The following is a 16,907-nucleotide window of genomic DNA, read 5'->3' as shown; positions in this document are numbered from 1 at the left end:
AATGGCGTAAAACTCAGACTAAAAGTCATCATTAAAGCAATGGAAAGTCCCCTGCACAGCATAATGGACTCAGACCTTTACACAAACCTATGATATTTGTAGAAAAAAGGAAATATATTTTGTAATGTATTTTAAGTTCCCAGAGGGCTTGATATATTGTTATATTTAATATGTCTATTGTAGTAGTAGTATTTTTCTCCTTCATTGTACTGTTTTTATGTTTTATTTCTTTTAACTCATGCTGGTTTCTGTTTTGTTTTTTTTCTTCTGTAGTATAGGGGCCCTTCATATCAGCTTTATATGGAAAAGGTTTACACAGATGTGGTTTTTCATGCCCTGGTTATATAACTTTTTCACAAGCATGCTTTTGAGACCAGTAGTTTAATCTTTTTTCTTCTGCATTGATTGTAAAATATGCAGAATTATAAAAGTTAGGACTGATGTTGTAGCTGCAACCTGAGTAAACTTCCATTGTTTTAATCCTTTGATTTAATTAGTTTATAAAAATCTTTAATGAAACATTGTACTTTTGTGTGCAACTTGGTTTTGAAAATTTGAATTAGATGCACCTTTTTCTTGCCTTCTTGATTGTCATTACATGTGTTTACCTATTGAAAATGTTTTACAATATGTCACGTTATAGCTGAGAAAAAGTTTGCTGCTTTTTTATTTTCCATATCTTTCATTAGGAGAATAAAAAGATACGAAGATTAAATGAACTTTGTGTTATACACACTAGTGCAAAATACCTTGTATAATGTAGGCAAATCATAAAATGATCATTATAGAAATCACATTTAATAAGATTAATTGTTTCTAGGTTCCATGGTTCCTTTCTCCATGCGAATTTTACATGCTGAGCTTCCTCAGTACCTAGGTAACCCACAGGAGTCACTTGACAGACTGCATAGTATGAAGATAATCTGCACCAAGGTAACAGCTTTTCTATACACGAACTTTTCTTAATGTTTAAGAAATATATTTTATTGTCCTGATAAAGTACATGAAGTTTCAACAATGAGTTTTTTATGCCATCTTGATACAAATAAGGAGCACATTAAGAGAAGTAATTGTCTCTTCAATTTTAGGATACAATCTCTTTTCTGTGGTAGCTTTGACTAAAATGGGTAGAACGGTGGACAAAACAGTTCTCTTGCTTTCATGCTCTTGCCAGACAAAGCATGGAGGACACGAAGCAGATGGTGTTAGGGCAAGTAGGAGAGCTTTATTGCCTCACTGAGCTGTGTCGAGCTAGCGCAAAACACAGTTGTTAGTGATCTTGATCCTTCAGAAATAGTTTGAATATCTGGTTTTGGAAACAGCAGTCATTTGGAAATATAAATACAACGTGCTGAGGTTTGTTCTGCATGTTGGTTTGTTTTGGTTTGTTTTGTCAAGTGCTATAATACAAAATTTTGGTGTGAATTGCAACATGGGGTTTGTTAGTACTGAAATTGGAGTGATGGCATTATGAGCAGTAACCTTATCCACTAAACCCACACCCTTTTTATTAAGCATTCACACTTAAACGTTTGTTTTTTTTTCTGAAATCTTTCCTGAATTGTCAAACTCAACTGTGGCTTTGAATGTTACAATGAGGTAAACTCTAGAAGAAATTCAGTGTTATTGTTTTATCTGTAACACTTAAAAGTTCAAAACCAGAAAGACAAATACATGATTTTTTTTTATTTTCAGTCTTCCCTTCAATTGTCCTGTATTTGCTCCTGAAAGTAACTTCAATAACAGAAGTAAAGGGATTGGATAACTGACAATCATATAATTGTAATGGTCTTAAGTGCATAAAATCAACTCGCTTCTAGCACAGTAGTTACTAGGATAAGCAAATGTTAATAGTAAAAAAAGAAAACAGTTCTTTGTGTTATGAGGGGAAAAGAGTAAAGGTATAGGTAGTAAGACATGAGTGTGGCATTTTTTTATAGAGTTAGAAGTGATTTGGAAACAGTCGAGGTGTATTTATTTTGGACAAGAAGTGCTACTTAGCATTTACAAGTGTTTTACCTGTTCATGACCATCTAATAATACTACTGGCAGATTGTTCTCTCCAGCCTTTGCCTTCATAAACAGTTGTCCTCAATTTGAAGTAATTATTTTCTTCTAGGAAATGCCATACTCTGTTGCAGGGTTTCACAGTGCTTCTGTTGGCATTTGCCTGCCCTGGTCTGCCATTTCATATCTTGATTTTATGCAGTCTGTAACAGGTGCTGCATTGTCTCCTTCAGTTGTGCATGGGCCGCTAGATTCCATAAACTTAACTGGAACTTAGATAAAGGAATGAAAAAAGAGGAAATTAACTGCCCCATTCCCCTTTGCAAGACCTTCAAGTCATCTGCAACCTTGAGGCGGCTTTGCACTCTTTTCCTTAAGTGCAGAGCCTTAGAACATACTGTGTACTAAGGAAGTTTTTAAACTATAATACAAGATTTTTTTTTTAACATGAACTGGGCTGATTATTTGTTGAAATAAAGAAAACAGGATGTGCTGGAGAAGGTGAAATAGACAAAAGGAGATTTACAAATTAATATATACATATTCTCCTTCCTGATGGGTTGTTGAACAGGTCTGTTTAACTCATATTCTCACTCCATCAACTGCTAGTGGCCTAGGTCACTACAAGTTGTGTGTGATCCCTGGTGTCCTTGTGGAAAGCTTCTTTGAGGCTGGCTGAATGTTTTTCATTAGCCTTCCAAGGAGTGTCCTGTTCACTTGCTGTCGGTTTGTGGGATGCCATCTCTTTCTCTTTATCTTTCTGTGTCTGAGTTTCCAAAGTTTCTTTCAGGTTATTGTGTTCAGTTGTGGACAGAAAGAGAAGCAGCTCCCTTTGCTTCTGACAGCTTCCACTGCAGCCAGGATCCAAGAGCCAGGGCAAGCTATTGTCTGTGTGGATGGATGCTCCCTTTTAAAGTACAGTACATAGAAAACTACAGTCAAACAAATAAAACATACCATCCTTCTCAAGGGAATATTTCTGATCAGTTATTCTGGGTACCTCACTGCAGATTACTTCATCTGTTTGCCCATAAAGATAAATATGTTTTAAGAGAGTTGTAAATTGGTGATAATTTAACCATTTGAGGTTAGCAAAAAACGTCATATAGCTATGTTTTGATTTTTGCTATTTGTCTAATAATCTTGATTTCACCTGGAATGTTCAAGAATAAAGTTTAGAATACTTATGAAAACCTATGGTATAACCAAGAAAATAACATAAAGGATCTACACTCATTAGTCTTAATATTTGTATATGACACTTGGGAACCATTGGGGTTATAACAGAATTAATTGGGACGCTTTCAACCAAAAGCCTCTGGTGTTTTACTTCCTTATTTTAGAAAGTGGAAAAATAATCTTTGGTCATCCGTATTTACAGAAGGGCATAGGAATAGTCATTATGTAAATGAGATGATCTTGGAGTCATAGAAGCTGGAAGAGAGAAAAGACCTATTAGCTCACCTAGTCTGTCTCTCTGCAACACAAGGTTGTTTTCTAGTTTTTAATGAGCCACCCTATGGAGCTGAGGCCACGTCCCCTGGGAGGCTATACAAGAGTAATGCTAATGCATTCTTATCATAAGAAAATTTGTCTTTCTGTTTCGTTTCTCTTCCTTAATGTTGTTGTGGTGTTTTCTTTCCCTTTCTGACAATTCCTTTTAACCTGGTAAATTTCTGTCTTGCTTTTTTGTTGTATGCATTCTACAGACACTTGTCAGCATTGGATTAGCCAGTCAACTTAAAGACCTAACTGTATTTACTTTGTCCCTATTTTGGTAATTCATTCTCTTCAGCCCCCATCTACTTTCATATTTCTGGTACCTGAAGTAGGGTTGGTGGTTGAGTGCAGAAACATAATTTTCCTTTTCGCTGTACAAGTAATAATGGGTTTATCTTTTTCAGTATTCCTGTAAATTTGTAATCAAGATGTGGTTGGATATTTTACATCTCTTTCCATAGGTACATTTAGGAAAGAAAAAACCTGTAGTGCCAAATGCATATTACAGCTTGGGGGAGGAATTCAGTGAAATTGTTACTCCCTCTGTTACTGCTGGTCTTCCCAAAATGAATCACCACAATGAGTTATTGCCCTTATAGTTTGCCTTGAAATAAATGGCTTCCAAACAACCAATCAGTAAGAGTACCAATAGTAATTGAAATCACAAAAGGGTTTGTTCTTTTCAAATATTCATTTAAAAACATAGGCATAATCACTTTAGAGCTCATAATGCTGAGGACATGCTAGTAAATGCCTACCTGGAGACCAAAATGTGGAAAGAACAACAATCAGCCTTAATCTGAACTCCTCCCTTGTCTGTGCCTAGGTGAGTGAGGGAAAGATCCTGGAAATATGCACATCTGTGCACATAGTGGAGCTATTTCCCTTTTTAACCTTAACCCTTCAAGTGGCAGAGCCATACTGGGCAATTCTGTTAGCTGTGTGAAGCAATGGCAAGTGGTTTAACACTCTTGCTTCTTAAAAAGCCTCTGCAAGAGTCACCCCTGTAAAACTTCAAAAACACTTTGTGCCATTTTGCCATCAGCCACTCCCTGTATATTTCTACTGTTCTCCTTTGTGAATAGTTACATTCTTCCCTGGCCCTTGCATAGAGGCTCTTCATAACTCCTGGACTTCTGATTTACTTACAAATTGATGAAATTTTGAGTGTCTTAGCTACTGATTTTTTTGGGTTTTAATATTCATTCAACTTCCAGTTCTGGCTCAGTAACTAAGGTCACTTAAGTATTCTGTTTCTTACACATTACTTCAGTCTAGGGGGTGTTTGTCCTGATGTCTTGTTTGATGAGTTTGTAGAAATAATGATCCTGCACCAGTCTGAGTACCCAAAAGCCACAATTCCAGAAGCACCAGAACAGGTTATTTTGAGTAAGAACCTAATGCTGTTGAAAAACTGTGGAAGAAGTAAAGCATTGAAGAGAGATATGTAAGGATAGGAAACTAGGAGAGAAAATGGTAGTATGCATAGGTTAATAATTAAAGTATACAGGTGGTTGATAGAAAATGAAACAGAAGACTCGAAGTAATACTAGCTGGTAAAACTAATGAGTGTGTACTTCCAGTACTCAAAACAAGAAAAAACCTAGGCTACACGTAAAACTGGTATTTAAAGTGAATGATAGAAGTGTTCAATCTCAATTTCTCTTTGTAACTGGACAAGGATGTTTAAAGCTATCCCATGTGATACTGCTAGAATAAAGAGTTTGCCTTCTGTAGAAAAGTAGGATATGGGGATTTGCTAAAATTACTTATTTCGTGTCAACTAACCCACATAGCTTACACCAAGGAGCTACCTGAATCATTAATGTTATTATTAAGCATTATTTGGAATACTGGTGAAATGCCCAAATGCTGAAAAACTGCAGATGATGTTCCTATACTTAGGAAGGGCAAGAGGAGATGAACCTAGGGAATAGAACAATTAGCCTCGAATCAACACTGAGTTCTGTCTTAATTACATTGAGCTTGAGGTGATGGCTAGATATATCCAAGTAATGTCACAGAATGGTTAATGTAATACTCTAATTGTATGCTAATATCTAATTCTTTATTTTTTTATGTTAGTGAGAACATTTTAAGATAAACACATTGTCTTTTTAAATAGTACAGTATGTCTTTTGATGAAAATACCTCATTGTGTTTAGACCATTTCAAGAGTAAGAACTTCAAGCCTTTCTGAGAATGGGAAGTGATCACTAGATGTTTTCCCATGGAAGAGAAATGGTTTTCCAGGGGAAGATCATGGGGTTTAGACTGGACAGGAAACAGACAATAAGGTGGTTTTGATTTGTGGGAAAACGGAATGGTTTTTTTCACTGACAAGGTGACTCATTATACAGTAAGCATTTTAACACTGAAATGTAGTGCTTTGGGTTTCTAAGTGATTTAAAAGTGGCTACACTGCTTTTGAAATTGGGACTGAGATTCAGTCTTGCAGGTGTGTGCCACTGTGATCTTATAAATTGCCACCTATCAACTAAGCTGCAGTATCTACTGGTGTACGCTTATAGCCTCTCAAAATCTGAGGTAAGGCAATGTAGCCTAGCCCTCTGTGAACAAGGTTCACACTAAATCATATTGCCTTGTATTTGTCATGGGCTAACAATTCTTACTGGGAAAATTACCCTGGCTCAGCTGGCATGTGGTAACTGCTGTCATTTCATCATGTGTCTCTCCTTGTTCTGAAGTTCCTTGTAGCTAAATTTATGGCACCTAACTTCATGCTTTCACTCTCATCTGTGACAAGAGCTTGGTATCTTGTAGAGCAATTCCTTCCACATTAAGATGACTAAAATAGGTGACATGAACTGGCTTCCTGGAGGTACCAATTGCTCGTCGTTGGCTGTAAAAGGCACCAACATGGCTGCCTGAGCCCAGATTAATTCTGCGTGTCTTTGCTTTGGAGGATTTCCTATGTTGTTTAAAAATGTTTGCTTACAAAGCTCTGAGCATGATTTGATTGCTTGGCTGGTGTAAGAAAAAACAATTACTTCTTACAGAAGCTGAGAGATCTGTATTTGGAAGTGCACTCAGTCCCTGGAAGAAACAGCCTTGTATTTCCCTCATCAGCTAACCGCCGTGGCTGATGAAAGCAAGTGGCCTTAATGGATTTTTTCAAGGATATTTCAAGCATTGTTCTACAACCAAAGTTATAAATCTGTAACTGAAAATGTGGGGTGATTTGTGTGAATCAGAAAACAAATTTGGAGAAATTGTAATGGGATAAAAAAAAAAGGAAAGTCAGCTTGCATTTCAAATGGAATCGTACCTACAGATTTTAAAGTGCTTGAGACCCAAGCTTCATTAAGTATACATTTTTGTTCTTCCAATAAAACAACAAATGTTTCGTTCACTCAACAATTTGCATGATTTAAAATCTGTATTAGATAAAAAGAAGCTATAAAACCCAAGCTTTGAGAAGGAAATTGCAGTAAAAACTAAGAGGAGTTCTTCATTAAGGACAGAAGGACTAAACTAGAGCCTCTGCTTAGGGTGGTGGAATAAAGAGGCAGTGGTTTTCTAAGAAAAATCAGATTGACTTTCTTTGTCGACATTAACATTCATTCTCTGGAGAAGCACATTTCATGTTTTGCTTAACAAAATGTGTATGTCCCTAGAGTATGCTGACATTCAATGTTCTGTTAGTATCATAAACCTGAACTCTAACATCCTTCTCCCATGCAATGACTTTCTTACTTTGTGCAATTGATCTAGCTACGGTAATAGTAATTTGGAACTATACCTAGGTGAAGCATTCCTGCCTGAATTGGTTTGCATATAGACTGTCAATTGTAGATAATTTGCATTAAATGTATAGTGCTGTTTAAACTCATGTCGATTACGTCAAAAATTTACTACAGATACTAGAAAATTTGGAACAAGGCTTAGCTGAAGATGGAAGCATGACTAACATTACACAGGAGAACAGACAAGGTAGGTATTCTTGAAACATTTTTTTTCACAGGCAGTGTGTTTTTATTGCTTGCCTAAGTATGCCAGAAGTTTTCACAAGACTGATCCAGAGTTGTTAAAAACCATATTTTTGGAATCTCATAGCCTACTCAGCCTCTCAAATGATACACCTTGTACTTTTATTTGCTGGAATTAATTTCACAGTTTTGCCCTTGATCAAGCTGGTGCACTATATCAGCTTTCTTTTTTCAGTTTTGAAGAAACAAAGAACATGGTTGCTATCCTTCAGGGATGAATATATAAGTGTATTGATGTCACAGCTAGATGGATGTTTTATCTTAAGCCTTGGCTCACTTGCTCCTCTTGGTCCTCATGCCTGAAATCGCTGTTTTGTTTTTGGATTGTTTTTTCTTTTAAATTGAACTCCCATCATTCAAGGGCTACACTGGCTTAGGATGCTGCTACATCGATGTAGTAGCAGTAGTCTCACTAGCTGCACAATAGACAGTTGAAACATCAAAGTCACTTTTTAGAATAAGAGATGATACAAATCTGTGTTGTCACGTTCATGATTTTACACGCAACCATGTTTTTTTCCTGTTCTTAATCATTTGGCTTCAATAGTAGAGGATACATTACTGCATAAAAAATTGGACAAGAAGTGACATTCTGGGTTATATGAACCATTCATAGTGCCTACCTAGCAAGTTAAAAACATCATACCAAGAAAATAAAACCCTTTCAGTTTCAGCTAACAGTCTAAGGAATTTTATCAATGTCTTTCTAGGATAACACTCACATAGAGCCTCTGGGAAGCAAAAGTCTGGCTCTGAGACAACAAGAGGCCGAGTAGAGTTGTTAGCAGAGTTAAAAAAATAATAACAGTTCCCTAAAACAGTGCCTATATGGAAGGGTGGTCTTCAGACTGACTGGATATAAATCAGCTTTAATGTCTTATTGTACACTAATCTAGATATGTCCTAAAAAAAAACCCAGATGTACGCACATGGTGAGCAGCATGTATCATAAATGCATAATATGCAAATATAGACAAATTAATAGATTTACTACTCAAAGGAGTTAGGAAAAGGAGATGTAGTTGGATACTAAAGATTTTTCTACAGTGCTCCACGAGTTCCTGTTCTTCTTTCCTTGTCTCTACTGTTCTTCTTGCCTCTGTTCTCCTGCTTACTTTTCCCTGTTATCTCCTATCTACTATTATTTCTGTCCTTATCACCATATTCTTTTCTGTTTTACTCCTATAAAACCAAGACACTGATCTCCCTTTAAGGTACAAGGACTTTTTTCTAGCTGTGTCATAATCCTGTGTCTTGCAGTCTGACTCACTGCTGAGTTTCTGGCTCCTTGCTTTTCTTTTCTGGTGCTGTTTTAGAGCTGTGATGAGCTCAGGAGGAGACATAGTTAGAAAAGCAGCAGCTAGTAGTTACCAAGGGACTATGCTGCTGAAAATTTGGAGTTATCTTCATATGTCTGCTATGCAGCTGCCTGTAGGTTTAAGGCTGCCAAAAAGCCAATGGGTCCTTTGCAGAGACTGTTAACTGCTATTGTCTGTGGAGGTCAGCCAGGTCTGTGCCCTGTCTACTTTGCTGCATTTGGAGCTCCAGAAAGTTGATAATAGATTTGTTTTTTTTTCATGTGAGACTAGCTGAGGCAAACTTTATTAACTTTATGTGAAGACAGTCTTAATTCAGTATGGGGATTATGCTTAGCCTGTAATTTCCTTATAACTAGTGTAAAGTACCATGCCAATTGACTTACCATGTACATTTCCTCTAGTCTGGAACATAGCACCTCATTTGCCAGTTTTTAAGCAGGCGGAGATTTAGCATTGCACCACTTGCCTGGTAACACATTCTATAAGATGCTGGGTTTGCAGCTTCTCTGTGCACAGAGCTCCTGTTGAATGAATGGCAACGTGGAGTCCTTGGTATATAACAAGGAAAAACAAGTGCTTGAAGTGGAAGCGTGACTGCCTGGACCTGCACAGTGGGTTTCAGGCATCTTAGTAAATACAATGATCTGCTCTTGGGTTTTTGATTTGTTTACTCTTTGCAGGTTTTCTTTAACCCCTTTTCTGCCAGTGCTAAGAAGCCTCATCCCACATGGTTCAGAATTTCCAGTCCAGGTTCATGTTTAGTTCATTGCACAGACTAAAGGTATCTGATCCGTGTATCTGGCAGTCCTTTCTGAGAACCATAGCTGATCCTATTCCATTGTCAATAGGAAATCTAGATGTCTCCACTGCAGGAATCCACATCTAATTTGTTTTCACTTAAGTCCTAGAAAGCTAAATGTGGTTACCACGCCATCACGACATGCAAAAAGGAGATGCATTAATATAAGTGAAATAATAAAGGAGAGTAATTATATCCTGGTTTTATACACACACACAGACAGAGGCAGCAAAGGAAAAACAGAAATACATCATAAAATATTTTCTCATGGTTTACAGCTTCCTCTCCGTTAATAGCAGTAATGATATGTGATCAAGGGGGAATTTTTGAAACAAAAACTAGGAGTAATGAATGATTTTAAGTACGGTGGATGAAATACCGGGTCCAGTTTGGGCCCCACATTGTGTCCTTCTTTTGGCAACAGTAAGTTTGGAATATTCATGGGGGTTTTTTGTTTCATTGTTGAAGAGGATTGAACAAGTTTTTAGGAAGGCATTTCACCAAGCTCTCTTACTATTTGTAATGGCATTTATGTGTGCTGAAAGAATTATCTATGTGACCTGCCATGCTTTCAGCAGAGACTACATTATTGATACAAATGAGTGGTCTCAGTTATCACAATCTCATTGAAATAGTCTCTTCTCCCTTCCTCCCCTCCTTTCAAATCGTTACAGTGACCTTGACAGTTGATTGACTGAGATACATTCATTTTCCAAATGAACTAAATTAATAACCCTAATGTTTATTTTTGAGGGTTAGAGGAATATTTCTAGCATTGATCTGTGGTATTGTAGTGCAAGAGAAAATAAGCATCTGTGTGCACCATTTTCTTCCAACCTTAGGAGTCTGTCTGCAAAGCAAGAGAGGGAAATCTGCTGCTGCAGCTTTTAATGCCTGCAAGCTCCAAGAGCGTGGGGAAAGCAGACAGGCTTGGCAGATTTTTTCCAGCATTTCTCTAAGCCAGAGGCAAACACAAACAGTCCCAGACTCAGACAGTTCTCACCCTGCATGGTTTGGCTTTGAAATGGCATTTTAGCTGTTTTTGATTTTTATCACATTTAATGCCGTAGATTACATGTTTTTAAACTGATGCTCATTATCACTTGAATCTTTTCATGCACCTTTTGTTCTGATACTCGAAAATGTGTGGCTTCTTTTGGTGTTTAATATTTGGCCTGAGCTCAAAGCTGAGCTGTCTATTGCTCTGCATTGTTGCATCGTTTATGGTACCCAGAGCTGCTTGAGCAGAGGTGAAGAATTTTCTATCTGATGGTGCAGGGTGACCAAGAATTACAAATTCTAGGCAAAAACCCAGCGGTGTTAACGAGGGGGATTTTTCAAAATCATAATTCACAGCACCAATAATTGATGGCAAGAAAGAACCTCTAATTTATTTGTGCAAATTCACAAGCTGCTCTTATTTTGCAGCCTCTGTTCAGCTGTGGAGGTCACGTCTGGGCCGGGTGATGTACTCCATGGCAAACTGTCTGCTAATGATGAAGGTACGTGGGTGGCAGCAACTGCAGAGGTACCGTATATTGCAGAATAGTTTGTCAGAGAAACTGCAAGAGAATTACTAGTGCGTAGGTAAGGGAAGACAACCTGACCGCATGTGAAGGTTTTGCTTAGTAAAGAATTAATTAGGCTTAATAATGTCTTATTTAATAGATAACTATTTGCAATAATGTTCTTTGGGAACATATCTGTACTTATTTCTCCCCAAATCATCCTCGAGAACATGCAATAACAATACAGAATTTGCATTTTTAAATTGGATTTTTCAAACACTTAACTAAATGCTGTAATTAAAAGCAATTATGTCCTGTGTCTTTTTTAAACTGTGCACTAGGAATGTTGCTCTGTTTTGAGGATTAATAATACTGTAGCCTTTGTATATGATGAAGATCCAGGATAACTAAATGCATCCTCCCTTGTCAACCTATCTAAATTGTAGGGTACCTTCTTTCAAGTTTAAATCCTCACAGGAGGGTATAGGTAGAGGAGAAAGGAATAAAAGCAAAAGTATCTAGCTTCTACTGTTGTGGTTTTTTCCCTTGATACTTTTATACTTTTTCAACCAATCCTACTGCATTTGGTGCAATACTCTTAGCTTCTCCTTGTATTCAGAAAGCGGAAATGAAAAAACTCATGTTCACCTCATGGTCAGGGAAACAGGGAAACCACCATTCTTGCAGTATACTGCTGTTAGCTTAACTGTGTTTCACAAATCAATTAGCAGCAACAGCCTCGGAGCAAAGCTGTCAGCAGTATAATCTTCACAGGCCAAGATTTGCAGTCCTTACTTCCTGATCTTTGGTTGCCCAAGGTTGTGCCAGACCCAACCCTCTGATGTTTACTGAGCTTCTTCCGAAATGTGGCTCTATTCTTAATAATACAGTACCTCAAAAAGCATACATTGCTTAGAAGAGATCCAGTTACCCAAATACTGCTTGGCATGAAATGGAATATCCTTTTTATGAGAATTACAGAAAACAGAAATAGGTATTCATAATGATATTGTGATGAGGACATTTCTGTCTGGAATAGAAATAATCGTCCATTAAAACAGGAGTTATTTTTAAGAACTAGTCAATGTTTGTGTTTTGAAGTAGGTACTCGACACAGGGCTTTTTTTAAGGAACTTTGGTTTTCAAAAACCCAAGTACAGAAAAGCAGGAGTTTCCATCCCAAACAAAGTAGAAGATAGAAATAAGAAAATGCTGGTAGTACTGTTTTTGTTTGGGGTTTGTTGTTTTTTTTTTTTTTATATTCTCTCTTAAGAATTTCACTTTACTTTTGGCTAAAGGAAAAAAACTTTCAGTGTTTTTCTTCTCATGCACACACAAATCCACATGCATGTATAGTTCTTTTTTTTCTGGTTTGGTCCCATTATTGCTTTTCTAGTCATGGAAGAATATTTGTAAATACTAATTATCACCATTTTGGAAATGGTACTTCAGAAATACTGCAGCTCAGGTACTTCTTAAGGCCGGTTGTATTTAGAGCCTGTCAAGCAGCTATTAAGTTAGAGATTTATGGTTCAACAGTATCTTCCAGGTGACCCACAACCACATATTAAACCATGATAACTTTCACCTGAAATTTGCGTTTCAGTGCCTTGGCCGTGGAGTTGCAAATATCTCAGTTTTCAGAAATATCCCTATATGGAGTAGTAAAGATTTTAAGGAAGATTTTCCAAACGTTGTGTCATGGTTTAAGATCAGCTGGTAACTCAGAACCGTGCAGCAATTCTCTCACCCCTTCCACCTCTCCCTGGGTATAAAGGAGAGAAGAATCAAAAGAATGTAAACACCATGGGTTAAGAACAATCCAATAACTAAAGTATTATATAAAACTAATAATAATCATAATGGTAAGGGAAATAACAAGGGGAGAGAATATAAAACTAAAAGGGGAAAGGGAAAATAAACATAAACACAAATGACACAAATTATAGCTGCTCACAACCCACTGACTGATATCCAGCCCGACCTGAGCAATGATCTGCCCTTCTGGGTTACTGCCCCCAGTTTGTATGCTGGGCATGACACGCTGGGGTATGGAATACCCCTTTGGCTAGTTTGGGTCAGGTGTCCTGGCTCTGCTTCCTCCTGGCTTCTTGTGTCCCTCCTCACTGGCAGAACATGAGACTGAAAAGTCCTTGATTGGGGTAAATATTACTTAGCAACAATTAAAACACTGGTGTGTTAACAGCATTGTTCTCAAACTAAAGTCAAAAGCACAGTACTGCAATCAGCTTATAAGAAGGAGGAAAAAATAACTGTTAGAGCTGAAATCAGGAGACATAGTCATATTGCAGTTAAAATCAGAGTAGTCCATGAAGTTACTTTTTCCACTTATGTGACAGATCCTTTGTGAGATAATTATATGGGTTGTTTATAAATTTAATACTTTTAAGACCATTCTAACATACAGCAATGCCATAATAATCTTCTCCACCTTCTAGAGTACTCAGCGTAAAACCGTTTCTTCAAATAGTTTTTAAACACAATTCTGTTAATTCTCCAATGAACAATTATACTAATTGACCAGTTCCACTTTTTTGTCGATTGTGAAATACACTTTAAAAATTGCATTTGTTCTTATTCAAGTATTTCAAGTGTATGTAATTTAGGAAGAAAAATACCACAGATTTCATTCTGCAAGTCAACGCCATCTATTGCCATCTAGTGAACTTTTACAATATTGCAATATGGTCATATTTGAACCCCAAATACTATTAGTTGAATGGAATAGCTTGTGCTATTAGTAGATTGATAATAATAAATTATTAAAGTATGACTATGTGACATCATTATAAAAATAGAAAAAATGTATTATCTTACTTTTGATAACCTCTTTCTTCGCCCAGAAAACTTCAGAAGTATTTAACAGGGAGCAGTCTTGTTAGGGTTGACTCTTGAAAATAAAAATAAAGCCCAAACACTTTGATTAGCTGTTGGGCTTATAGCTATTTAAATCTATTTCAGATATTCTCTAATTAGGTTTATTTCCTGTCATATCTCTTCTGTATTACTTATCTGACTCAAGGAATTCTGTTTATGTAGCACAATGATTTTTGTCTTTTAAATATGGCCTCATTAGCTTCATAGCTAAATATCTCATTAAATTAATGAGGAGGGGTATACTGTTTTGGAGGTAACCAATTAAGCTTAATTAAATTAACCTTAATTAAAGGCACCTTTTTTTTCAGTGTTGTCTTAACTTTTTCAGAACTTTCCTTTCATAAAAACAGAAGCATTAGAATTTATTTTACTTTAGGTCTAATACAATTAAAACTGTACAAAGAAGGAGGTAACAGCTTGTATTAGTGACACAAGGGATGACGAACTGGGATTTAAAGCAGAAAAACTGCATGAATCATCATGTCTTTTGCCTAACTGTGCTGCAGTACTGCTCTTTGGATTCGTAACACTGAATCTCTGCTTTCATAACCCTTCCACAAGTGCACTAGATAGAGGCTGGATAAGTTATCCCTGTCCTCTCTTTCAAAAAAATAGTATCAATGAACTCTGCACTTTGTATAAATAAAGCTGATTTTTAGTCTAGGGTTTATTGAACCTACTCTCAGCATTTGCACTTGATGGTCATTTATGCTTATTTCTAAATACCTCACAGTTAATATTTTAAGTACTTAAGGTGGTAGTGAGGGAAACATGAAAATGTATAATGCATGAAGGAAAGTACAGTTGTACTGCAGTGCGTTAAATGAAAAAAACTCCACTTGCCATTTTTGTGCCGGTAGATCCAATGGTTTACTAGAACTACTTTGGATAAGAACATTTAATATTAGCTCCAGATTTCATGAGAATACAGATACTGAATTATAAAATAATTTCATAACAAAGAGGCCAACTCTCATACTGAATTGTGTAACTTCAGTCGTTTTTGCATGAAGGTGTGGAAAATCTGAAGGCTCACAATCTTTGAAAACAAAAGACTACAACAATGCATCAGACCCACCCTTAAGTCTTCAAGTCACAAACATTGGGTTCTTTACTGGAAGTATTTAATGTCTTACTCCTCACAACCACAACTTGTATCAACCAAGACTTTGCCCCTTTGGGAGGGCACCTCTTTGTCATTCTCTTAGACAGTTCTTCACATGTCACATTAGCAAAGATGAAAATTAAAACAGTCTTTAGCAAATGAGACCAAATCTCATATACTTTACAATATGCTCCTTCAGAAGGAACTTTCAGATAAGATGCTTTCATAACTTACCATGGAATAGTGTCATTCTGTATGACAGATAGGATACTCTAGAAATACTGTACCTTCCATAATAGTGGAGCAGGGGAGGAAATACGTGTAAAACTCACCATGGGATCCTGGAGTAACTACAAAATGAGGTTGTATTTAGAAGTGAGCCTGGATATTGTGATAATGTTTTACAGTTTCATCCTGGGGCCATCCTTGCCTGCGCTTACGGCTTGCTTTGGACAAACATAACTTAGACTCTTGTCATATCCTAGAACAAATGAGTCCCATTTCTGTGGTAGGTACTGCAAGGCATGAAGTAGATAAGCACAGACACTATGTGCTGTCATATGGAAACAGAATGCTGTATCCACACTATGCACAGTGCATAGACTCTTAATGCTTCACCTATATTTGTCACATTTTAGGAGGTATGAATGTTCTTGTACTCCTAGTTATAATGCATGGTGATGAATAATCACTTGACAGAGTTTCTTGGCCTGGCTAGGCCAAGTCTATCAAACTCACACAGTATGAGCCTCCTAAGACATTACTGGGGTGCTTGTTCCTGCCAAGGCTGGCTACTACCTACCCTAAGGAGCCTGTGGTGGCATAATTCTGCAGACAGTGCCCACTTGTGCAGCTGCATCTGACCAAGACTTTTCTGCAGTCATTTCATGCTAAACTGTAAGCTGACAGAAGAGCTTTTCTATCAGCTTAGCTGCATGATCTCTTGGGATTTGTTCTACATCAGTTTGGGGATGTGATTGTAAAGTCCCCGTACCTCGTATTGTGTAGCCTAAGCCTCAGAGTGTGCAGGAGACTAAGCATTGGGTAAGGGGCAGCTTTAGACCATGGAATAGAAAACACTGAGCATAAAAGCTAGAATTTTATATAATAGGAAGGGATAAAATGCAGTCATAGAAAAATCAGTCACATTTTGTGTCAGTCAGATATTAATAGCTAATACAAGCATGGCTCCTTTAAGGAGCCAGGTCAGAGGGTCCCTATTCCAAGTTTTTTTATGCCTACCTGACGTGTAGGACTCCATAATCAATGAAGTCCTTTAGTGAAAGCTGTTACAGTAAAAATTGAGCTTTTCATAAATCATAAACTTATGAAAATTTTTGTTAGTAAATTTCATCACATTTGACCTCTGGATGCTAAATAAATCCATATATAAATAATTTTTGTATGTATGGCCTCTTATATTTGCTGTGAACTTTTTCCATTACCAATAATAATCACAAACATGGATGGCACACTAGAATTGGGATAAAATGTTAACTGTTAACATGCAATATACATGTTTGCAAGTAAAGGTCACATAGAGTACATCTTGGACTGTTTAAGTCAGCTTGTAGTAGTATAGGACATGTAATTTCTCTCATATACAGATTAGACTCCAAAGACTTCTCTTAATTTTTTTGTGTTTATGAAATAGTTAGTATGTTGACCCTGATGCATGGGTCAAGTAGTCATAGAATGGTTTGGGTTGGAAAAGACCTACAAAGGTCATGTAGTCCAGCCTGCCTGCAGTGAGCAGGGACA

At 37.0% G+C, this 16,907-nt stretch overlaps 1 protein-coding gene across 1 annotated transcript in view; it reads left to right on the top strand.

Moving 5' to 3' along the window:
* Positions 1-16,907, top strand: part of TRAPPC12 (trafficking protein particle complex subunit 12) — a 56,232-nt gene that overhangs the window by 27,580 nt on the left and 11,745 nt on the right. Inside the window, exons 6-8 of the mRNA XM_005153224.3 lie at positions 821-933; positions 7,389-7,461; positions 11,064-11,137. Coding sequence (XP_005153281.2) covers positions 821-933; positions 7,389-7,461; positions 11,064-11,137 — 260 coding nt within the window. The remainder of the gene's footprint in view (positions 1-820; positions 934-7,388; positions 7,462-11,063; positions 11,138-16,907) is intronic.

This window comes from Melopsittacus undulatus, chromosome 3 (assembly GCF_012275295.1).
Source record: "Melopsittacus undulatus isolate bMelUnd1 chromosome 3, bMelUnd1.mat.Z, whole genome shotgun sequence".
NCBI lineage: Eukaryota > Metazoa > Chordata > Aves > Psittaciformes > Psittaculidae > Melopsittacus > Melopsittacus undulatus.
Note: the sequence above shows the minus strand (reverse complement) of the source record. Positions and strands in the feature narration are given on the sequence as shown.